The sequence below is a fragment of the Magnolia sinica genome, chromosome 5, assembly GCF_029962835.1.
Source record: "Magnolia sinica isolate HGM2019 chromosome 5, MsV1, whole genome shotgun sequence".
NCBI lineage: Eukaryota > Viridiplantae > Streptophyta > Magnoliopsida > Magnoliales > Magnoliaceae > Magnolia > Magnolia sinica.
Window position 1 is genome coordinate 16,381,752 of NC_080577.1, and position 26,020 is coordinate 16,407,771.

Below are 26,020 nucleotides of genomic sequence, written 5' to 3' on the forward strand. Positions count from 1 at the left end.
TGAGCTTTCGCAGCGAATCCGGAGGCAAAACTTACTCCTAACCGACGGACGGACGACAGTCGAAAAAACAGACAAGACAGGTGGCCTCACCTGGAGTTACGAACGTGTACAATTCCCGGAATTTTGAAGCCCCCGTCTTTTTCCCTCGCTTAGGAATACACGCCCCCCGTACAAACACTGCCTATAAATACCCAGACCTACCATTATCCGGATCCTCTCACTTCTCTTCGCAAATTCTTCTTCATGACTTCTTCTGCAAATCCTCTTCTCATTCATCTAGGGTTTCAAAAGACCCTAGAAAGATCCCATCCTCCTATAAGAATCTCAATCTTCTCCGCCTCATTCTCTCCTCCGAAATTCTGTTCTACTCTCAAGGTTTGTTCGTGTATCCCGATCCTATAATCAGCACCAGCTTCTCGTTATCTGTCGTTTTTTCTGCGATCCTTAGATTTTTAAATCCCCCAATTTCAAATGCAGAGGAATCGAATATCCTTCCTTTCAAACTCCGCATAATTGCATTGGTTATCTGACGCTTGCCTTTTTTTCCTTTTCTCCGCTGGGAATTGCTTTGTGATTGCGTGTAGATATCTGGATCGGAAATTCAAAGGGGTGGATGCAAATTGCGACGAGATTTGGTCCGGATTGCTGCAATGGATGATGTGAGTGTCTATCTATCTACTATACCAGCCTTTAAAGGAGGTTTCATGTTAAAAATTATGATCTTTCTAAATTTAGAAATAATATTTGAAGAATTTTCTGCATTGTTAGCTAATATCAGAACCTGTATCCTCGAGCCTAAATCACCTTTGTAGCAGTGACATGATCTGGACCATTCATTGGGTGCCCTACCATTGAGGGTCAGTAGATGAATATCACATACTGATTGCGGCCTACAAACCTGCAGACGTGCCCAAAGGCAAAATAAGGATCTGAGTTGGAAGTGATGCCTTTTCATATGGTTTGAATATTCTGATCATTGTGATTTTTGAGATATGCATACTGCAAGGTGGGGGACCACCTGATGAACGGTCCATGTGATACACGTGTGTGCCTCATTTGCAATTTAGACATAAGTCGGCTTCCACAAACAGTTAGTTTAGCCCATACACTAATGATCTAATTGAAGACTTTGGGAGATTATAAGGCAATTTTTTTAAAAGGTTAGTAACAGATTTTGTGCTTATTGTCTCATTGTAGGATTCAGAAGCATTTTCTTCATTTGATGAATTTGACGATAATGGGGTGATTTATGGAGGGAGCATATTATCACCGAGTGAAGGTGAAGAGAGTGATACAGAGATCTTGATAATTCCTTCTACGGATGTTGATTTGCCTAGCAGAAGTGATCTTTTTGACAGATCGGATGCAGTGACAGTGGCTGCTCATCGGTTTGCTACCCTTCGGAAAAGACGCAAAAGGCGCAGGTAAGCGGGATCTCTTTCTGCAATTGAGATTTTTAGCTTCTAGTTCGCGTTCTGAAGGTTATGAATTTTTTACAATTATAGTTCTTTCAAATGCATTGATTTGACCATGACATAGGAAAGTGACTTCAGTTTTGCCTTTCATGCTGCCATTGTTAGATACATTTCATAGCTGCATAGCTTTTTTGAAGGAGTTGTGCTTAAGACTAGAGCTGTACACGAGTCGAGCTAGGCCAAGCTCGGCTTAGCTCGACCCCACCATGACCCAAGCTCGTGCTCAGCTCGACTCGGTCTTCGAGCTCACCCCTTTAGCTCAACTCGGCTCACTGGTTCGAGTCGAGTCGAGTTAATATTATTTTACAAATTATTATAAAATAATTAAAATAATAAAAAATCAAGATTGTTAGAACGAAGACAAGTGCAATGTCAGTGCATAACAAGTTAATATAAGCTAGCAAATAATAATATGAGAATGTTATAAGAAAACCATAGACTCACTCAAAATTCACCGGCATCTTGTTAATATGATCCATTTGAGGAACGCCTTCCCAACCGACGGATAAGAAAGTTATCAGCTTCATCTGAACCCGATCCATTAGCATTGCTTTTGTCGACAGGAAATATGTTTGCAAATCTAGACGAGTTATCTTCTCCAGGGTAATTGTTTACTTCTTCTGAATTAGAAGGTGGTGAAACTTCACCATCATGTTCCTGTATAGATTTAGCTAACTTTTTCAATTCTTCTTTATGAGCCGATTTATAAGGAGTTCCCAACATCTTATAGAATGATGAGAGCATAGCGAGAAACTTTGATGTTTTGTGGTTCTTCTTTGTTTCCATGCTCGACTCTGCCTCGATGTCATTTTGCCTTGGAGGACATCGATATCTAAATGCCTCTGCCTCTTCCCTACTTATCTTCAAGGCAAGTTTTAGTTGTTCTTCTTCTATAGCTTTTAATCTGGCATTTACCTTTTCTTATTTCTTACTAATTTGTTGCACTCTCTTTATTTCTGAATATTCATCTATTATAATAGGCTTGTTATGATATTTTTTGTGGCTAGTTGAATTTGGTGTGAAGGGGGTGAGAGTTTTCTTATTTGGGTTTAAGAGAGCTTAGAATAGAATTCGTACTTCTTGTGAGACATTAGGACATGGTTTTGCGTCTCCTCCTTGACCAAATAAGTGTATTTCTAGCCGTTTTTTTTGTTGACGAATTTGTCTCAACACAAATAACATTTAATCTTCATTCTTGCAGATGTTGGGGAGTAGACTTGGGTACCGTAATCCCAAATATCGGCGGATGGGTCATCAGACGACATTTCTGCAGAAGGATTTTTGTTAATAAAAAATAACATTTTTAGGAGAAGATAATTTTTAAGAAATAAATTCTAGTACGTTCAAAATTTCAATGTCAAGTACTCTACTCCAAAAATTACAGAAATTAAAGTCTTACAGAACAAGTAATAAGATCAAGATGTCCAAAATATTTAAAACAATATTTAAACTTTAAACATATGAAGGTGCAGTACCAGTCTCGTATAGACTCTCAGTCTCGTCATCTTCATCATTCTCTTCATCAAATGAACTGCCACCCCAAACGGGATGTAACCAATCTTGCGTACAAACGAGCGCTTCAATTGTTTTAGGTGCAAGAGAGCTTCTATACTTGTTCACCACCCTACTACCGGTGCTAAATGCAGACTCTGATGCCACTATTGTTATCGGAATTGATAAAATATCTCGAGCCATCAACGACAATGTAGGGTATTTTCCTTCACGAGCTCTAGTCTTTCACCAGTCTAAAACATCAAAGTCTTAGCTGGAGACCTTTATGACTGGCTCCTTGAGATATACATCTAATTTTGATTCATTTGTTTGCTGACTCGCTTCATCTTGTTCTAAGACTGAAAAGTACTCATCGAGAAAATTGTCATCACCTATAGACGAACTGGAGCCACATTCATGCATAAGTTGTGTCCTGACTTCTGGTAGAATTACCCACATTAGAAGAGTATAATTCTTTAATTGCCACACGAACATTAGATGTTTCAATGGCTGCCTTGTCAAACAGATAAATCTTTTTATAAACGTAATTAACTAGTCCCATTTTGCAGCGAGGATTAAGTACAACACCTAAAGCCATCAATAGGTGACATTCGCTCCAGTACTTTTCAAATTTCACTTACATGCTTAGCGCCATATTTTGAATATAATCTGGACCTATTGTGACACTTCTCTAAAGAACATCTTTAATCTTCCAAAGCTTTAGAAGAAACATATTTGTCGTTGGATATTTATTTCCGTAAAATAGCTTCGTGCAGTCATAGTAAACTTGGAGAAAACTACGAACATCTTCAGTTCTTCTCCAATCATCTTCACTAGGTAACCAAGCATATGCTTTATCATGAACTGTAAATTCCGGGAATGCAATTTTCAACTTCATTGCCACATCTAACATTTCATATGTTGAATTCCAACGGGTGCACACATCTAACTTCAATGTTTTTTGAGTTCCATCATTTAAACGTTGGATCATGTCATTTTAGATATTACGTCTTGATGGTGACCCCCGTATATACTACACGCTCTCTCTTATGTTCTCAATTGTGCCGTCAATTATTTTTAGCCCCTCTTGCACAATTAGATTTAGAATGTGAGCACAACATCTCACTTGAAAAATTCCTCCCCCAAAATAAAGATTCCCTGCTATCTTGAATTGGCTCCGTAAAAAAGAAATCACAGCATCATTTATAGATGCATTATCTAGTGTGATTGAAGATATCCTACTTTCGATGCCCCACTCTTGAAGACAATTGTCTACGCAATCTGAAATAACCAAATTGGTACGAGGGGGAGGAAGGTGACGAAAGTTTAAAATAGTCTTACGTAGATTCCAATATGCATCCACATACTGTGTAGTTAGCGACATGTATCCCTTCCTTTGGTTCGATGTCGTCCACAAGTCTGAAATAAGACTTATACGTGAGATTGATAACAGAATGGCTTCATCTTTGTCTTCTCATTCATATACGTCCTCATGCATTCTCTTTTCACCATGACCCGCGAACACTTCTCAAATATCAGATTCAAGTATCTGCTGTATTTGCTAAAAACTCTACTCTCTATAAATCTAAATGGTTTCTCCTCAACAATAACTATTCTTGCAAATCACTCTTTTAGTTTGTCTTTTTCAAATTTATGAGTGATGAGCTTGCATGTCGGAGTCGCTTCCTCTAGATGAGGTACATGAGAGCAATTGTTGGCTTGAACGTGAGATTTTTGGACTCTTAACATAATTAATCGTATTTCTGCGTTAATGTGAAGTTGATTCCCCAGAATGCTTTGCGAAGGTTGATTTGCAATGCTTACATCTAACGTTCATAACATAGTTCGAACCTTCTTTCACCTCAACCTCTTCGAAATCGTCCCAAACTGCTAATCTTTTTTTTTTTCTTTATTCGACGTATCTAAATTTAAGTTTCTCTCATCTCGTTCAACATCGACAACTAGAGGGGATGTGGTAGATGCACCAACACCAGGGGTAGTAGGGACATCCTCACTAGCCATCTTTAAATATGAAAATAAGAAAATACCCATAAGATATATGAAGTTCCAAGGTGTGATTGTAATATGTGATTTGTACGTAGGCATTTTCTAATGTCTCCAAACTTTTAATTTCACTTTTTATCTCATTTAGTAATATATCATTTACTTACTCACACAATTTACATGCGATTCGAAAATTCGGCAGCATTTCCCCATAATTCTCCAAATATATGTAAAAATTCTCTACTGTTAAGTGTCATCACCATTATATGTTATTCACAGATGGGAGGTAGTCAACCAGTTGAGAATCATATATTCGGAGAATAAATTGGGTTGATGCACCGAATCTCGAACTCTATGTAGATTGTGTAAGCAAAATTAAGGTGCATGATATATTACCAAATTGTCCAACATGGACAATTTAAGAATTCATATATATAAAAAATATCAAACCAATAATTGATTTGAATATAATTTATTATATATGAATTTTTAAACGGGTAGGTGGATTATTAAATTTATCTGTAAAGTGTCAAGTGAAGTCGTTCTAAAACTAATTAATTTGTGTTTAATTAAAGTATACAACTATAAATCATATATTTAATATATGATTTGTAGTTGAATACTTGAATTAAGCATAGATCAATTTCAAGTAATCAAATACAAGTATACACAAGTTTAGAATTTCTCAAATAATCTCAAATTCAACTATTCAAGTAATAAAAAATCATATCCAATCTAAGTAAATTACTTTAATAAAACACAAATCCGATGCAACCTAACCCGACGCTGACCCAACTCACACACCAACCCAACATGACGCTGACCCAACTCACACACCGACCCAACATGACGCTGACCCAACCATGACCCAACCCGATGCCGAGTCGCTAACCCAATGCTAAGCCAACCCGACCCAACCTAATCCTAACCCAACCCGACATTGACCCGACCCTAACCCAACTTGACCTTGACCTAACCCAACGCAACTCGACCTAAACCCTAACCCAACTCGACTCAACCTTGATCCAACTTGATTGCATTAAAAAAAATAAAAATATTTACCTGAAGGAGAGTAGAGAGACCGAGAGAGACAGCGGGGGGGACGTGGGGTGGGATCTGTGGACGCTCGGCTCATCGGACGCTCGTTGGTCAGGTGGTGCCTGCCGAATTTCTGCACTCTCGGGCTCGGCTCGTCGGTCGGGTGGTGCTGCTGGATTTCTGCTCGGAGGTCGGACCGCTCGCTTGCACAGTCACTTGGCTTGGTTAAGGTAGCAAAAGGAAAAGAGAAGGGGGAAAGTGAAAGGTTTAGTACGGTAAAGTTCACAAGTACATCAATATGTATATAATATATATATTATATACATATATATATATATATATATATATATATATATATATATATATATATTTCGAGCGAGTTGAGTTCGAGTTAGATTTGAGCTTTGTTTCGAGTTGAGTCGAGCTTGACCAAGCTTGCACTCGACTCGATTTTATTTGAACTACAGTTACTTGCGCTCGGCCTGATTCGAACCTTTTTGTGAGTCGAGTCGGAACAAGCTCAAACGAGTCGATTTGAGCGAGTTTATCGAGCTAGCTCGACTCATGTAACCTTGCTTAGAGTTCTTCTACCATTTTAAGTTTAATTATTCAATTCTTGCTATTGTTGTTTAGATACATTTCGTGAAAATATAGCTTGTGTGAGGTTCTTTTTTTTTTTTTCTTTCACACCCACCCACCCACGCACACACCCTACATGGCCACTCGAACACAGTATTTCAGTTTTGAAACACAGAGTATCCACCACTGAGCCATGTATCACTGTTTTAAGTTCACTTCTGCCATATTTGCTAGCTTCGTTTAGATACATTTTGTGGCAACATAGCTCGTCTAAAGAATTTCTGGAGGCTTTACCCACTTTTGAGTTCTTTTTCTTTTTTTTTTGGCATTTTTGCTACACTCTTTGATATGTATGTTGGGACCACGTCTCTTTTCCAAAGGAACTCTGTTTAGGCTTTTCTTAGAATCCTTTTGCCATTTTAAGTTTTCAAGTTGTTTTAAGTATACTGTATCATTCTCAGTTATGTTTTAGAGTACTTTCCATCAAATCAAGGGGATCTTGCTTTTTATAATGTCACGTGATTCGCAGTTGTCTGCCATCCCATCGACCTTTCTTCAATACATAACGTGATGATTAGGAGGCTTTGCCAGTGAAAACTTTAGAATGTCATGCCTAACAATTCACTTGCGGCGACTAGTATGCTGAAATGACAAATGAGATGAGCAAAATTTACTTAGGGCCTGTTTGGTAGATGCCTAAAAATGAGTTTATCTCATTTTAATTTTAAATAATTATGCATTAGAGATCATGATTATTGGTTACCAAGATTATTTTTAATCCTTACCAAAATGAAATATGATCTCTAATACATAATTACGATTAACTAAAATGAGATGAGCTCTTTTTTAGGTGTCTACCGAACAGGCCCTTAAAAATTGATTTTTGGTGTTATAGATCCTCTTATCCTTCAAAAAGGAAAAAGTATTATAGACCCTTTGTCCCCGTGTCGATACTTCTACCTTAGCCAAACAGGCTTCTTGGCATTCTTCACTTTGTATTGGGAGTTCGGACTTTGCTTCCCTTGTTGTAATCTGTTTTTTCTTTAAAAAAATTGGATTGGTGCAGGGCGGCAAGAATATGCAGTCTGTACCATTTGTAGAAGGTCTAAGCAGAAAAAAGTAGGAGTCTCACCAATTTCAGATAAAACTGACCTTAATGTCTTACCAGATAAAAAGAATCAGTAGTGTAAAGGGAATCATTTAGAAAATGCAGCAGTAGTATATGTTCTGGTTGAAATCGAATGAGTGTCTCACCAATTCCGAGGTCTATAGTGAGTTAGACCAATAATGTTGGAATTGTCACCCCAAAGAATCCAATTGCTGGAATCCTAAACAGGTTGCATCTTTATTTATCAAAGCATGTTCTGCTGTTTCACACACACTTAGAGGTGGGCAAGGGATGACTAGACCCGAACCGAGTGGGTGAGTCGATCCGAACTGTATTGGACGAAGACGTTGAGTTCGGGTCACCTAGTAACTCAACTCAATCCAAAATCCAACTCGGTACTGACTCGACTCAATCTGAAACCCTATTCGTACATATATGTGTGTGTGGAAATGGTACTATGAGGTCGAGCTATGTGGGCCTCATCGTGATTTGTGTCGAACTCAACACCATTATATTGATGCACCATTCCATGGTGGGCCACGGGCTTAAAAATCAAGTCAATCCATGACTTGGGTGGGCCACACCACATACAACAGTTGAGAGGGGGGTTACCCTCCCATTAAAATATTTATAATCATTTATTGTGCCCACCAAGATGTGGTTCACAAATCCAGACCATCCATTGTGTGTGTACTACTTGGATGAGGGTTCAGACCAAGTTTCAATCGCATCCAAAACTTAGGTGGGCCCCACAAAGTACTTTTATATGTTTTAGGCATGTCTTCACATGGTTTTAGATGGTATGGCCCACCCGAGTTACATATACGCAGATAATTTTTGGGATATCCCATAACCTAAAGGGGACCCATCAAATACACGGTGTTGATGTTCGACACACATTACGGTGGGGCCCACACAGCTCGACCTCATGGGAAGTTCCCATGAGGTGGACCTCATAGTACCATTTCCCATGTATGCACACACACACACATGTACATATACATATACGAGGAATGCTCGCCTGCGCACCTTCTTACATGAGCACCCGTGCACACCTTTGCACACGTGTCATGTGCACAGAATCTAAACGGTCCATGTGATGCGGCATCCCTTTAAACCTCACGAGACCAACTTTCAGCCCGATACAAAACTCTGGTGGGCCATGGCGAAAGGAAACAGTTATGGCCACCATTACTATTATCGAATACCTTGTCCATAACCTATGCGAAAAGGTATAGGCTCAATGCCGACCCCTGGTCAAGGTATTCCGTAATGGTAATGGTGGCCATAATGGCCACCATCATTACCTTTACGATATGGGGTGTAATGGCCGTTATGGGTCTGTAATGGCCGTTACGATATCTCTTTTTTAATTGAAAAAAATATGAAAAACCTATATTGGCCCCATAATGGACCATTACGGGGCTGTTACGACTTTTATGAGTGGCGTAACGGGCCGTTACAAGGGTTGTAATGGCCTTTACGAGTCATTTGTCGTTACGGCTGTTTGGTCTTTACAACCCTGTAATGTGTAATGGTTGCCACTGTTACCTTTACGTAACGGCCTTTACGGCATACCATGCCCCTGGTTTAAGCCTACAATAATTGGGAACTCACTTGTCTCTCTACTAGTGGTCCTTACATTTGATACTACTCCCTCATACATACATATGTAGAAAAACGCTCACTTGCGCACTGGTTCTCACGGGAACTTGGTGAGAACTTTTTGAGAACTCATCTCACCTGATATGAATCCAAAATCTGAACGGTCCACGTGATGCAACACCCCATCAAACTCCCAAGGCCTAACTTTTACCCTGATCCAATAACTTTGGTGGGCCATGGCAAAAGGAAACAATTTCATTCCCTTGATTTGCCTTTCTCCTTGCTATGGCCCACCAGAGTTTTGGATCAGGTTGAAAGTTGAGCCCTAGGGGTTTCATGGGGTGTCGCATCAGATGGACTGTTTGGATTTTGGGCCCATGACACGTGTGCAAAGGTGCGTAGGTGCATAGGAGAGATGGCCTCTACACATATGTATACAATATAAAGGCCTTTTACAATATAAACCACACTTCTAAAACTGGGTGACTTGACTGGAAATCTGGTCTAGTCAACTGGTCTTAATGAGGTTTCTGGCTGAGTCACTGGAAAGCTCACTGACGAGCATGACCCAGTACCAATGTGGCAGGACTCATCGAGTCAGCAGCTCGCTGAGTTGGTTAACTCAACATGACTTGTCGTGGTTTTAACTGAGTCAAACGCCTGGTCAACTGTTTTCTATGTACAAAGGTGAAAGGGGGCTCATGGGTTTCAAACTCATGACCTCACATAAGAAACCAAACATTAAGTGCTAGCACACGATGAGCTGTGGCTTTCTGTAGTTTGCTGTTTTATATACCAGGGGTATGGCATGTGCAACACATGTGGAGTGAGGAAGTGTTTTGCCAGATGTGGGGAGAGGGGTGCCAGAGGGAAGATTAAGTGGGTTTCTGTAGCACTAAATCCACTCCAGGACCATGGGTATAAAATCCGAATTATGTGGGGCCCACCTTTTTGTGCATGTATGTTAACTCCACTCTGACCATTGGGTGTGCCCCTCGATGTTAGGGCTTGCAATGAAATATCTGCCCAATCCACAACTCAGATGGGCTGCACCAAAGTTAAAATTTGAAATGGGATGCCAACCATGAGGTTTGTGTGTGGGTTCACAGAGATTTGTCTATTCCATCTAACCTGTTCATCAAATTCTAATCACTTGGAAGAGGATACTCCCCAAAAGTCACATTAATCCAAAACTTAAGTAGGGCCACAATGCATGAACTTGAGGTTTTAGTCGTAATTTAATATTGTTCCTCATATTATGGACTTTTAGATCAGAATGATTTTTGGGGTGTACGGTGAACATGAGGTGCTTAATCTGATGGATGGAGTGGATGTGAAACAAACAGCATGGTGGGCCTCACAAATGTCAGGTGTTGTATGATCTTTTTGCAACACATTGTAGTGTATTCGACTATGCTAGATATATATGTGATGCTTTTTTATAGGGGAGCAGCCAAAATCTAAACCTTGTTTGGGAAACACATGGTTTGACTCATGACAAATGACCTAAATAACCCTGTTGCACATGGTCACTGGAAAAAATTGCTCCTGCTGCTGACGTTATATATAGTAGAGATTTATAAATCTTTTAAATATTTATTACTGCTCCAAGTCCTTCTAATTAATTAAATATAGAGTAGAGTCAGGTAAAGATTTGGTTGAGTCTTTGAGTTGACCTGACCCAGCTAAACATGAAATTGAGTATTCAGAACTATGCTGTAAACTTTACTATTAAAACTGTGCCTCTATTTTCTTGGGCAGCAATTAGTTATGAATCGAAACTGACTAGGAGTCTAGGACACATGAAAGGAAAATACTTAAACAGGGAGTACTCTCTTCCAATTAATTAAGAAATTACTAACTAAAGACTTAAAATTTCATCCGGATGAACCTTACAGGTCATGAGGTTTGATGAATTACTACTATAGGTTCAGATTATAGACACAATCTGTATGGTCATATTGCAGATCTGTCTAATTGCCACATTGAGCCTGCAAGCTGATCTGGCAGATGGTGGGGCTACTTCATCAGCAGTCCATAAAACAGCCCCTGCTACCCCGTGGTATTTCCTAAGGGAATGTATTCTGGAAATAACATTGCAGCTAAGGAGATAGTTGAGCTTCTTCTTTTCTATGGGTGAAGCATTTCAGTGTGTGCTTTTCTTGTGTATTCTGGGGTTTGCTTTCTTCTGCCTTTTCTGAGCAACACCATGACTAATGTGTGTAAATGTAACACTTCATAGAAGATGGCACTGTTACAGCATCAGTACAGGCTGCAAGAAATGTACAACTGTTGGAATCATAATTTTTGCTACTGGGAAACATATAAAGAGCTATCTTACAGCAGGATAAAGGGACTTGTTTGTTACTTTGTTGCTGATGACAGCTGACTTGACTTTGTTGCACATTTCTACTGACAGGATCCAGCCTGGAGTTTTTATTAATATGGGACTGATAGCCTTCTCAGCCATGCTTCTTTTATTTGTGGACTGGTGTTCGTGGAAGATTGTCAGACTACCTTTCCCATCTTTTTACCTGACACGCCCTTTTTCTATATCAGCTATTTTAGCATCATGTGCAGGTTTTTTGTATGTCCCACTACTTGATAGGTTGAAAATCCATCAAGTCATTAGGATAGAAGGGCCTCTTATGCATGCCTCTAAGAAAGGAACTCCTACGATGGGTGGATTATTTTTTGTTCCAATTGGTCTTGCTGTTGCCAGAGCCATAGCTGGTTTCTCTTCTGTTGAAGTTTATGGAGCGGCTGCTGCAACTATTGCTTTTGCTGCAATTGGGCTACTTGATGACACCTTAAGTTCTTTCAAGAATCACAACTATGGATTACCAGGGAAATTTAAATTCTGTTTACAGGTAAGGACATCTTCATAGTGTTTGTGTCTTCTTCAAACATTCTCTATCTGTTGTTTCATATGATGTTTTAAAGATATGAGTCCTTGGAACTTATATTCTGTATATTGATCCTAAACAGGCAGCTGTTGGTACATGGTTTTCTTTTTGGTTGGAGTCTGCAGATGTATTGTCACCATACAGCATGTATACCTTCTCATAACCAATCTGATCAACATTTCTTTGATGGTAACGTACTTGTCTATTGTTGTATATGATTTTTGTTCGATTGATGATATTTAAAAGATCCTTCTTTTCATTTTGGAAAATTTTCTCATCAAACTGCATTAAAGAACTAAATTTAACTTTGCCTTGACTACACTTAAGGTGATTGTTATATTCAAAATATTTCAGTATAGTGGAGCAACATGGCAAAAGTATATCATTCACTGAAACTTTATAACAAAATAAATTTGTTATTCTTGATTGCTTCATCTTTAGAAGAATAGAAAACTCTGTTGAAACTACAATGGCTAAAGTCGGACTAAACAAAGTAACCATACTTTCTCACTATCATGTGCATATGAAGAAAAAGCATAGAAAACTTGGTGTGACCAATGTCGTCAAATCGCATACACGCGCATAAGCTATCAACCTTGGCTGATCACTTATGCCTTCGCATAATCGCATAAGCGATCGCTAAGGCTGATTTCTGAAATTTTTGAAAAAATCGGAAAAATGGAAAAAATCGTAAAAAATTCAAGAAAGTTATGTCTAATTAGTACAAGTGATTGGATTTTTATTTTTATTTTTCAACCTATTTCATTGTAGTTGAATATTAGACCATCTATAAATTAAAGTTATATTATATAATATAACACAACATTCAACAAGTTTCACTAAGAGAGTTAATTATTAAAAACTACCAACATAGAAATTTTATTGATAACTTGAATCTTGATGAGTTGATGTATACATATCATAAATTCATAATACATTACAACTTACAACTTACAAATTACAAACAACTAAGCTTACAAACTTCGGAAGTACGCCATCTTACAGATGGCGTAATCGCATAAGCCATCACATACTTTTCGCATAAAAAAGTATGGCATCGCGTACACCCCAGACCACATATGCGATTGCATATGACAACACTGTTTGTGACTATTGTGGCTGTAGGCGTATGTACATGTGAGCCTATGACCGGGCCCACAGGTACATACACCTGGGCTTGTGTGTTATGGGCCTTAGTCTCAGCATTTTTTCCCCTTTTTTCCCCATTATTTTTATGTTTTCTTTATTTTCCCCTTGTCTTTTTTATTTTATTTTATTGTTTTCCTCCTAATAAGGGCTTATATGTTATTATACTCTTATCCTATTATTATAATTTATAAATAAGGTAGGGCTGGATGTCCCAGCCCTATGAGCTTCTTTTCTCTCTCAAGTTCTCTTGCTTTCTCTCAAATTCTCTCCTGCTCTAAATGGTATCAGAACTTAAGTGCTACTAGGGTTCTTTCTTCTTCTCCTTTCCTTCTTTATTCTTCTTTCCTTCCTTCCCTTCCTAATCTTCTTTTCTTTCTTTACCCTTTTCTTCCTCCTAATCTCTCCCAACAAGTGGTGTTTCATTTCCTTCCCTTCATAAATCTTTTTGGTGATATGTTGTTCTTATAGCTTGCTTTCCAATCAATCGTCTTCCCACTAAAGTTCTTGGTGGAAAGTCTCCCATTCGGTATTTTTCGAACTTTTATCCAATTTCTGACATTTCCCTGTATGTCTTCGGGTGTGTACGTTATGCCTACAACTGGCATCCTCTTAGAAACAAATTGTCAAATAGAGTTGTCAAATAAATTTTCTTGGGAGTTTCATCTTAAAAAGGGATAAAAATGTCTTAATCATCATACTATAAAGTTGTCTGTATGGATGTTAAATTTGTGTAAGATGCTTCATACTTTTCTGATAAAAGGGGGGGGACACATTTTATGGTTCTTCCTGTTCCTAAGTTTGATCAAATAATGTCTGTCTTCTACACCTGACAATGCTAGAAATAAGGTTGGTATTGATTTAGTCAAGTCAAACTTGAAAGTATATAAATGAAAGAATGTTTATAAACCCATTATTTCTCAGGATACTAAGAAGCATGCTCCTTCAGCTATAGGTACTGATAGTGTTCCTACTCGACTGTTTATTTATGATAGTCCCTATCTAGAACCTGCCTTAGATTTACCTCTTGGTATCAAAAAAGCAAAAAGGTGGTGTACTTATCCTATTTAGAGGTTTGTTTCCTATCATTTCTTGTCCCTCAACATTAGTTCTTTGTTTCAGCTATTGAGTGTTCTTTCTCCAACATTCCTAAAAATCTTAAGAAAGCTTTTATTTTTCCTCTATGGTGCCAAGTTATGGAGGAAGCGATGATAGCTCTTGAAAAGAATTATACATGGGAGATGATTGAGTAAGCTTGGAAGAATCTTGTAGGTTGTTGTTGGTTGTATGTTCTCAAGTACAATTCTCACCATAAAACCTGCCTTACAGCTAAGGGTTTCACACAAACCTTTCGGTGATGATTATTTTGAGATCCTTGTTCCTGTTGTAAGATGAACTATGTATGGGTGATTCTGAAGGAGACTCCTCACATCTGGTTTGAAAAGTTTAGTGGGGGTTTCACTTCTATCCATTCTGATCGTTCTCTGTTTGTTAAGTGGCATGCGAAGGGGACCGCTATTATGAGCTTGTATGTGGATGGCATTCTTGTCACAGGTAATGATGTTAATTGTATATCAGAACTGAAATAATATCTGAGCAAAGTATTTGATATCAAAGATTTGAGACAGTTAAAAATACTTTTTAAAAATTGAAGTCTCTGTCCAAGAAGGGCATAGTTCTATCTTAATTGAAATATGCTCTTGATTAGTTGACTTCATCTGGGAATCTGGAATGTAAGGTGGTTGGGTAACAAAGAAAATATGATTTAGGTGAAAAATATATGTAGGGAATCGAAGGCACAAATAATTGCCATCCAGGAAATGAAGCTGGCCTCTTTCAACAGGATTCTTTTGGTTGAGATTTGGGGTTCTCAAGCTAAGGACATTATTTCTCTGAATGCCGAAGGATCAGCAGGTGGTGTCTTTGTGGCCTGGAACTCGACGATGTGGAGAAAGGAAGAGTTTTGGGACGGTGAATTCTCAGTATCAGTGGTTTTTTCTGAAGTTTCTTCAGGGTTTAAATGGCATTTTACTGTAGTATATGGGCCTTGCAGGGTGGTGGACTGATCCAGATTTCGGGATGAATTACAGTACATCCCTTCTAAGTGGTCCCTTCCTTGGTGTGTTGGAGGAGACTTCAATGTCATGAGGTTCATTCATGAAAAATCTTCAGGGTCACACATCACTCGCAGTATGCGTGATTTCTCAGAGTGGGCTCAATGGTTTGAAATGTAGACATACCAATGCAAGGCGCTATATTCACATGTTCCAACAGACAAAAGAATCCAATCTTATCCCACCTCGACAGATTCATCGTGTTGTTGGATTGGATTTACAGATTTCCTCTCATCCAGCCGAAAGGTTTGGTCAGAACCATTTCAGATCATAGACCAATTCTGGTCCACTCTAAGAACCGATAGTTGGGGTCCAAAGTTGTTTAGATTCGAGCTGTCTTGGATTGAGGTTGATGGATTCCACAAGATGGTGGACGATTGGTGGCAGTCTTTTCAGCCCCCAATAAATCAGGTATGTCCCTTCACTCCAAACTGAAACTCTTAAGAGGTAAGCTTAACTTATGGCGAAAGGAGGTGTACGAGAAAAGGGACGCTGATCTTTCTTCCATCGTTGAGGAGATTCATGCTCTAGATATCAATGAAGAAGATCAAGAACTTTTAGAACAAGACAGATTCAGGTGCAGCTCGTTGCTCAGGAATACTCCAAGCGTCTAAAAGAAGATGAAATCAAATGGCGGCAACAGTCCAAGGCTACTTGGCTTAAAAGAAGGCGATAGAAATATGATCCTTTTTTTTTTCTCCATAATATGGCTTCAGCTAGAGAACAGGATAACTGCAATATCAGTCAACAGTAAAAGATTTGAAGAAAAATCTCGGGTGTGTAAAATATTGTATCCGTTTACGAGAAGCTGATGTCTAAGGATTTTTGGACCCGCCCTCAACTCGATTTCCTCCCCTTCGCCAACCTATTGATGGAATAAGCTAGTCTGTTAGAAAAACAGATATCAGAAGGAGAAGTAAAGGAGGCTATGGACTCCCTGGGTTGAGATAAGGCCTCAGGACTAGACGACTTCCCCATGGCATTTTTTCAAGTATTCTGGAATCCGGTAAGAACTGATGTGATGAGGTTTGTCAAATAATTCTTTATTGAAGGTCATCTTCCTTGCGCTTATGGTACATCGATCATAGCCATTATCCCAAAAGTGGAAGTGGCAGAAAATGTCAAGGACTACCAGCCGATTAGCCTCATTGCCATTGGAAGCCCATACAAGATTATTGCTAAAATTCTCGCATCTCTTTTTCATGAAGTCATCGGGGGATTAATTTCTGAAAACCACAAGGAGCTTTCGTGGGGGGCCGACAGATTCTGGAGAGCGCTGTTCTTGCTCACGAATGTTTGGATTCAAGATACAAAGAAAAAAAGCTGGGGCATCATATGCAAGTTAGACATTGAGAAAGCATACGACAATGTTGAATGAGACTTCATCGACTACTTATTGAAAATGATGGGATGTGGTGAGAAGTGGTTTCAGCTTTGTATCTGTTCGGTGGCTTACTCGGTGCTTGTGAATGTCACCCCTAAAGGTTTTTTCAAACCTTCTAAGGGACTGCGCCAAGGCGACCCTATTTCTCCCTACTTATTCGTGCTGGTGGCAGAAGCTTTTAGCCAGATGCTCGCCAAGGGTCAGGACTCTAATCTAATTAGCGGGCTTTGTGTCTCCAATCTGATTCAGCCGGTTTCCCACCTGCAATTTGCAAATGATACCATCATATTTTGTGAGGTGAATCCTATCATGGTGAAAAATCTTTGCAAGATTATAGTGTGTTTCGAAGTGGTTTCTGGTCTGAAGGTTAATATGAGGAGCGAGATTATGGGCATTCATCTATCCAAAGAAGAGGTTCAATACTACGCATTGATCTTAAGTTGCAAGGTGGGGTCCCTTCCTTCCACTTATCTAGGTTTACCTATGTGTTGGAAAACCCGCTAATCATCTTTGGGACAAGGTGATTGTGGGTCTTCCTTCTCACACCAGTGGCTAAAAATGCACACAAGATTGGAAGCTGGGTGTTTCTTGTTGATTAGAACCATGAAATTCCTTCAAGAATCTAGACAAGAACCTTGTTCATATTACGGAACAACAAGAGAATTTCCAGATGTGGGATTAGCCAAATTGTCTCCCCACCACTACGTCGTCACTGTGCACAAGCTGGTATGTTCGAGGTACACTTGTAAATGGAAGGTACATGGGAAATAATTTCTCATTTTCTCCAGAGTATTTTCCTAGTTTACTCTGACTTTTTCTGTTAAAAGAACAACAGTTTGACTTTTGATAGTCTAGTGCTATGTGAATATTGCAGATCCTATTCTGTAGGCTGGCATTCAACCATATTTGCTACTGTTGTTCACCTTGGCTCGCAGGCTGTTGGATGGAAGTGTAGTCGCCGAGGCAGAAATTGCATAGGTGCCCAAAATGACATTAACTTCTTGCACAACCATCCAGTCTCAGAGACACCTAAAGGGACAGTGAGTGCTGCCCTTCAAAGAGTATAGATCACCTTTCCACCCAGGGACTAGGCCACCTGCAGGTAGGGGTGTTAGCCACAATGGAAGAAAAACATTTTAGAGAGATGAAAGGAGAATTGAGTATTTCATTTTTATTCAGCATACATAGCATTGTATTGGTCACAGCCTAGACTTGCCCCAGAGAATTGACAACTATATGTTCGGAAATACCGTCACAATTAATGTTGCATAAATACATTTTGATTCATGTATACCTTTTTATTTGCCATTGTGAAATTATCCTCATCCAGTTGACATTGGATCTTGTGAATCTGACATGAAATATTTGGAGAATAATTGATGATCTGATCTCTTTAGTAAATCCCTAGCTATTTGTATTTGATAATACAATGGAATGTGCAATCTGTAAGTAATTTTGCCTTGGGGTTCATATTTCTGATAATACATGCTACATATTCACTAACTATTTAACATATCCGCTGTTGTTATTTAGACCACTTTCCTCTTGTTCAATGCAGGAAAATGTTGGTACCTTTCCCTGCACCACTGGGCCTTGTGTATTTTGGAAAGTTTTATTTGTTTTTTTCTGCATTCTGTTTTGTTGCTATGGGGAATGGAGTTAACTTGACAGATGGCCTTGATGGCCTGGCTGGAGGAACAGCTGCATTGGCTTTTATTGGGATGTCAATCGCTGTTCTCCCAATATGTTCTGGTCAGTATGAATTCCTTCGCGGTTGAAATTTATCACTTGGTTCACAGTTTCTGGGTTTTGCCTCTTTTTAAATTTTTTTTTTCAATTGATCTATCAATTATTTGCCTACAAGAAGCAGTGATAATACGTTGAATAATGCAGTCAATGCTTGCCTTTCTTTTGCCATTTATTGAATGAAGCAAATCATTTGACCAATTCTCTTGTGAGAAGCTGAGTTTAGAGACTCCTCTGGGCAATCTCTGCTCACCCCTAGCTGTTTTTTCTTTCCTTTTGGCTTCAATAATTCCCATTTTCTTTTGGCTTTAATAATTCTGTTAATAATGAAACAATAAATACCCAGATTTGGCAGTGATAATGGTTATATAGCTTGATTGTAGATGAGCACAAGTCTCAACGAACATGAAATGGGAGTAAAAGTCTCTTACCCTACTTTTGTAACTAATCTAAAGACAATCAGTTTAGCTGTCTGCTCCCTTCTCTTTTGGGATTTTAGCCATCCTAAGAATAACTAAAGGTGAATACTAAAATGCCTCTACCTATTGAACCATCTAACTAAAAACTCACTAATACATGGGTTATTTATTTGGGGGGGGTGGGGTGGGGGTGGGGCAGGATCTAAAAGTCTAATGTGTGAAGGAATGAAAACTGGAAATAGAGCAATGATGTCATGGTGGCATCATGCTATAAATTTCAATTAAATTTGATCTGTTAATCAACCCAGGATTATCCAACAGTGATTATTTTGATCTATTCACCTTTCTTTGGAACCCCATCTTAAGAGAAAACACAGTCTTTTATCCTTTGTATGATGGTTGACTCTCCGTCAGCAAGTTTGGGGCACTTGATTGTCATCTTGGATTGTGTGAAACATGCATGAATGGACTGGAGTCTGTCCAACTGTCCCAACTAATTGGAAAATATTCTGATGAGATCCCCTGTTCTCTCAACATCAATATGGTTTTGCAGAGCCCTAGCTATTAAAGTGGCTTTCAGCCCCACATTCCTCTATTTGTCTCTAACAGCACGATGCATCCCTGAAAGACAATGTCAGGGAAGCATCATGTGATGCAATGGAAGTATGTGATAAAAATTGCTACCTTGTAACAGGAAAAGGATTACCAAGAGAAGTTTTCTCAAGATGCGTTGACCTGATTGTTGATGCAAAATGGTAAGCAAGAAAAGATATCTGGTTGTTCAAAATTTACTGCACAAATTGTTAATAACACTGGTGAATGCTTATGGCGGGAAATGAAGTTTGTTCCTACCTGAAGGGTTATATGCATCAAACTTGACAAGAAGCAGGCTGTCGATGGGTACGTAGATCCATGGATGTTGCCCAAAGTATCCAACCCATTTTAATCAGATCTGGATCCAGATTTTGAGCCAAGTTGGTAATTGGGTTGGATTCTAATATCTCTAAAAAAAAATTTGGTCAGATTCTAATCCATGAACTTGGTTCCTATTTACCCTACTTGGTTAACTGTCAGGTACCCAAATATTATTTTGTTAGTTTCATTTTTTTAAGGGATAGTTTCAATTTTTTTATTATTTAAAAACATTGCAGAAGGCATGTTTTTGGTATGGATCCAATTTTAAGGCCGGACATGGTTCCTGATTCTGGGTCCAAATTGCATTCTGAATCCTAATATGCTCTCGAAATTACACCCAGCAGGGTACCTGAGTCCATTTGGATTGGGATCCAGTCTTACATATGTTACCCGTGTCCCAACCAAAATGGACCTGAATGCAATTCCCTTATCCAGATCCTGACACAGTTACACTAGTGCTGACCTGATCATGGCTATCCCATTGATAGCATGGTTCTGAATGTCAATATCAGTCAGCATATCGGCCCGTTGGAAAAATGATACAATACGGTTGCGTATCGGTATCAGGGCCATATCAGTCAGAATTTTTTTAAGCCAAAAATTTATTGAAAATATCAGGAAAAAAGAGGATAATAAGTTATTCAAGAATCAGTCCTTTTTTGTGTGTGTATTTTGGACATGCATATGATGGTGCATCGGACCATTCTTTGATGAGAATGTTATCTATCGGTTTGACTAGTTGAAGGTCAACTAAATTGGCCCTAATTGAACACAAATCAAGCATGATTTGGTGAACTACAACCAATTACAGTGAAATACAACAAAAAGAATATGAAAATATCAAAAAGAAAGTGGAGGGTTTACTCTTTTCTATTTTTTTCCATAATAGTCCACTTCGCTTCGATTTGTCAAATCCTATTCAAATCATTTATTCTGATCCCAAAATAAGTTTAGATGTAGCCTATAAACTAAGTTTTTAAGCTTCTTCCATAGTTTAAATGAAAAAAAGAAGAGGAGAGGAGTGAAATTTTGAAAAAAAAAATAAAATAAAATCAAAATTGGACTTTTATGAGCATATCGACCCTGTATCAGCCGATACATGCCGATATGGGTCAATTTTTTTGTATCGGGCTGATAAGCCCCCGCATCATGTTTTGTCTCGTGCTGATACGGATACAACCGTATTGGCCAATACGATTCCAATATTCATATCCATGGTTGACTGCCCTAATGGGAAGAGTATCAACATCTGGATTGTGTGAGGGCTATCCATGTACCAACATGATTGTACTGCATACGCCAGGTTTCCCCAAGTCATGATGTGCATATGGATACACACACACATACTATATATATACGTGTGTGTGTGTGTGTATCCACATGCACAGGGGGCCGCCGAGGAGGCGACCCGAATTACCCAAGGAAATCCATATTACAACCCTCTAAAGATAAAACAGCGCTAGCCCATTTTATGACAATCTCTCTTGCCCTTTGAGAAATACCAACCGCTGGCTTGCTGGAATTATTAAACCACCTATTGTTCTCTAAAGGTTTGTAATGCCTGTATGACAAGAAGATAGCATTAAAAGGGGTTAGCAAATGTTCTGTTTGTTTTGATGACTTGTTAGGAGGGATTATGTCAATGAACCTTTACATGGTATTACTAATGGAATAGCACTCACAAAGTATGCAGGCGAGGTTTTGACAACATTGTGCTGGACCTGCTCTCATTGTACAGGATTTGGAATTCTATTGTCATTTTCTTTACTTTGATAGTTAACATTTAGTACTTTGACCTGTCAAGCATACTTTACTTTCAAGTTTCAAAATTTTTAAGAAAATTCAGTGCCAGGATCTTCTGCTTGGTCAATAAAATAGAGAAGAAGAAGAGTCCTGGTAAATTTTGCTGGATCTCTCTCAAGTGCTTAGTTCTCTTTTCCATCCTGAAACAGACCTTGCTGTGTTTGGAGCATCAATGGCTGGAGCTTGTGTTGGTTTTCTCTTGCACAATGGGTACAAGGCATCCATATTTATGGGTGATACTGGATCATTGGCACTGGGTGGGGCACTTGCGGCAATGGCTTCCTGTACAGGGATGTTTTTTCCATTGTTAATTGCATCCGGTGTCTTTATCCTGGAAGTATTATCGGTTATAATGCAGGTATGTCCATGTCAGTGAACTTTACCTTTTCATTTTGCATTTTTCTTGGTCGAAAATAGTTTGCTGTCAAATGAATAGGTTTTGCAAATGTTACATGGTTGAACATCTCTTAAGCAAAAGAAGTCCTCATGCTGCACGGAGTAAAATACTACAGGAAGTGGCATTTTCTTGGAACTCTTAGTTTCCAAATACAACATGCTGACTGGATTACTTGGTCCGGCATGGCTCTGCTGCTTTCATTTATTTATTTTACTGCGTAATTTGTTGAGTTGCGGAGGGTGTTTGCAGTTTCTCTGAGTCTGAGAATTGTTCTCATGGATTAGGTATCTTTCTTCAAGGCCACAAGACGCTTGTATGGAGCCGGCCGCCGTTTGTTCCGAATGGCTCCTTTGCACCACCACCTTGAATTATCTGGGCTCAAAGAGCCACATATTGTTACAAGTGCATATGTTGTATCATCCGTGCTGGCTATATTGGCAGGTTATGTAGGTCTTATTTCAGCGTGAAGTGCAGAGATGATCTTTCCCCACATCTCTTTTCTCAGATTTGGCGTTATTTTTTTCCCACCACATTTTTGTTCAAAATGGCTTGGCATCTCTCTCTCTCTCTCTCTCTCTCTCTCTCTCTCTCTCACACACACACACACACACACACACACACACACACATGCTGGATTCCCATTCTTTTCAAACTTAAGAGAGCCTTGAGACCCTATGGAATTTGGAAAACTGTAATAGCAGTTGACAGCCTATTTCTGGTTGATGCAGGATGCATGACTTCCAACGTTTCTGTATCAATGAAATATCAAAGAGTTGCTTAGAGGTCGTTTGGCACCGTGGATTTGGGGAGATTCGAGGGGATTTCAAATCCCCTGGTTGTCTGGCAGCATAAAGTAACTGGGGGTTTCAAATCCCCTCAAAGAGGGGGTTTCAAACCCCTTTGAAATCTACGGTTAGAGGCTGGATTACACTTAAAATCCTTTCAATAATTGCATGTGTAACATGTGTATCACCAGACTATTATTCTATTGGGCACATGGCCCACTAATGATATCCAAAAACAATTAGATTATCAATTACATCACTATAATTACTTTAATATGATGATCAACACCGTCCAAACATTGTCCATGTAAATCAACGGCTAAAAATTGTTGGTTAGTCACTCGGACATGATCTTGTGCTTGTGGCCCATCTGAGACTTGGAATTTCATCATTTTCGGGCAAAGCATATATTTCAGCTGGCTTATTACAAGCATTGTGTCAAACATTACATACGTCGCTAATTAGAGATATTAAAGTTGATTTAGTAATTAAATTCAAACCCTCATAAATATACCATGCATTGCTACTTTTGGATTAAAGTTGATTCCCAGTCCATGGTGCCAAACACGATAGGAGGATTTCAAATCCAGGGGGTTCCAAATCCAAGCTCCCAAACAGGCCCTTAGTCTATTGTCTTCTCCGTCATAGTCAGCAAAACACTGTTGTAAACTTTGTATTTTGGAAAGCAAAAGCTCGTATAATTGTCTAAAACCTTTAAAATTCTGTGAATTTCAAAAGTTAGTAAAGAAACTTGTCTTTTGTTTTGGGCAAACTGAATTAAACATGTACTTCTTGCATAAAGACAACTTTATTTTTTTTATTTTTTTATTTTTTAAAAAAACAACTTTTGAGCACAATTCGAAAACTTTTTAAAGACGATTATTCAAAACCAGAATTTTAAATAGTTTACGTTATATAGCGTGTAGTTTATGCTACACAGGCAGCTTAGTCTTTCTGCTACGAAGCTTACGAAAATAGCTCGAGTCACGTGTGGTGTATGCTATACACTAGGAAGCATACACTACATGCTACATAGAGCTGATGCGTCATGCTCCGTACCATCCACTACATGTTTTGTTTTCCTGCTAAAACAGTAAAATCAATTAATGTTTTCAACAATTTGTTAGATTTTTAAATTTTCATTAAAAATTAGTTATTGTTTTCACTTTTCTTTATGACTTCAGTGAAATAGTATGAGCAATCGTGTTAAATCAGTTCCGCTGGTATTTTTATATTTATATATGCTCCTTCCCCTATCCTTCTTATTATTTTAATTAAAAATTCAGAAGTATCTTGTAGATTATGTTACACGCTCTGCAGCTTATGCTTCAGAGGAGTGAACGCTTCACTTGGCATATTCACAATTTGAAATATTGTTCAAAACTTGTGGTAGCCATCCACTGTAAAGTTGAATTGGAAGGTGGAAAGTTTTAGCGGAAGCAATTAAGTTATATATCCATTGCTTAAAGGATGGATGTTGCAATGAATAATATTGACCAAATATATGATTGCTATTTTACATTATTACTGATGCATATTGCAATTTTAACTGAAGTTTTGTATTTAATCGTGTAATGTAAATGCATATTTATGCACATATGTTAATAAGGGTGCGCTCAGTGGACCAGGCAGAGGTGGTGCCCACCTGGCGTTTGCAGCACATTCAACATGTCAATCAGATGTGTGACCTCCTGTTACCCACAGGTACTGAAATTTGATTTATCCAAAATTCAGGTTGGCCACAAAATATGGAACAATCAGGGAGGGTTCTACCACCCTTCGTTTGGAGAAAGGCCCATGTGATTTGAAAACCAGTCTGATTTTGGTCTGGCCCTCATCCATGCCAGGTCAAAGGTAAGAATCGCCTTGATTCCATAGAAACATTATGGTGGGCGCCAATGTAAATCAAGGGTGGGTGTTGGTGTGGCCCACCTGATTAATGAATCAGCCTGAATTTTGGACCCTGGAGGTAACAATGACTGACACATGTGATGGACAGGTTGGTTGTCATGCATGCATCATGTGGGCCCCACATCTACCCGGTACCACTGAGGAGCACTCCATGTACGTATTGTATGTTCGTGTGTGCGTGTATAGCTGTGTTTTACGTTGTTTTTTAGTTGAAACCATATTAAAGTGAACTTTTCATTCCTTTTTATTTACTGGTGTTTACATTTTTCATTGAAATTTGGACCGTCTTTTTAATGATCAAAATCAAATTAATGACAAACATTTCGTATGCTGTCTTTTTTTTTTTTTTCTTCTTGTTCTTGTGGTATGGCGTTTTGCCAACTATATTGTCAAACAACATTGAACTGTAGTCCAAAACCATGGTACCTGACGTTTAGCTGGGTAAGGTTGACTCGAAGACTTGACTGAGTCTTTAGAGTCACTATTCATTTATTTGACTCGACTGCGTATCTAATATTAGATTAATAAATAAAAGTTGTACAATACTTGGGCAGCGTGAAACACTTAATATGCAGGCACTAAGAAATTGTGCACCTGCATACATTAACTCAATTTAAAGTAGCTAAAATTGTGGAAACTCCCTTTCTCTCGGTCCCAAAAACCAGATTGGTTGCACAAAACGTCTGATTTGTGGACACCTGTTTATTGAGAGGGGTGTCGGGCTTTTTTTTTTTTAAAAATAAAGATAAAATTTAATCATCCGACAAGTGTCCACCAATCTGACGGAATCAATTAATCTTAATTTTTTTGCTTCATGATAAATCAGAATGGAGATCCATTATTTGGATAGTTTAACTTGAATTACTTGTGTGCCATGTATGCAATTTCTAAGTAATTTTTAGATGCCTGACTGACACTGCAGGGTATCAATTTTTATTTTTATTTTTATTTTTTTTCTTTTTTCTTATAAAGATATCAGGAACAATGTTTAAAATGGCTAAACTATATAAAATGTATATGTTCCACGGCTTCAGGCAGTTGGCCACTTGTTGACGACTTTGCTCATGGTAGCAGAGATAGAGGGGGTCAAATCGCCTTACCCCTTGCACTTTTGCCAAAAATTATTCAGCCCAAGTCTTCATCAGTCGCATGGAGTCAACTGAGTCCTCGGGTTGATTCGATGACTCTTATTGT

At 38.7% G+C, this 26,020-nt stretch overlaps 1 protein-coding gene across 2 annotated transcripts; it reads left to right on the forward strand.

The window, feature by feature from the left end:
* Positions 1-22,693, forward strand: LOC131245569 (phospho-N-acetylmuramoyl-pentapeptide-transferase homolog). 2 transcript variants are annotated; one of them, XR_009170916.1, is made up of 10 exons: positions 1-375; positions 585-659; positions 1,198-1,424; positions 11,720-12,170; positions 12,289-12,353; positions 18,409-18,602; positions 19,710-19,770; positions 19,874-19,915; positions 21,883-22,091; positions 22,415-22,634. XR_009170916.1 is itself a non-coding variant. In XM_058245122.1 (8 exons), the coding sequence occupies exons 1-8, from the start codon at positions 244-246 to the stop codon at positions 22,595-22,597; spliced, it is 1,536 nt and encodes a 511-aa protein (XP_058101105.1). In that variant the 5' UTR covers positions 15-243; the 3' UTR covers positions 22,598-22,693. The 2 variants fall into 2 exon arrangements, 1 of the variants encoding a protein (XP_058101105.1); XM_058245122.1 differs by lacking the exons at positions 19,710-19,770; positions 19,874-19,915 and having other exon boundaries at positions 15-375; positions 22,415-22,693.
* Positions 22,694-26,020: the final 3,327 nt, after the last annotated feature.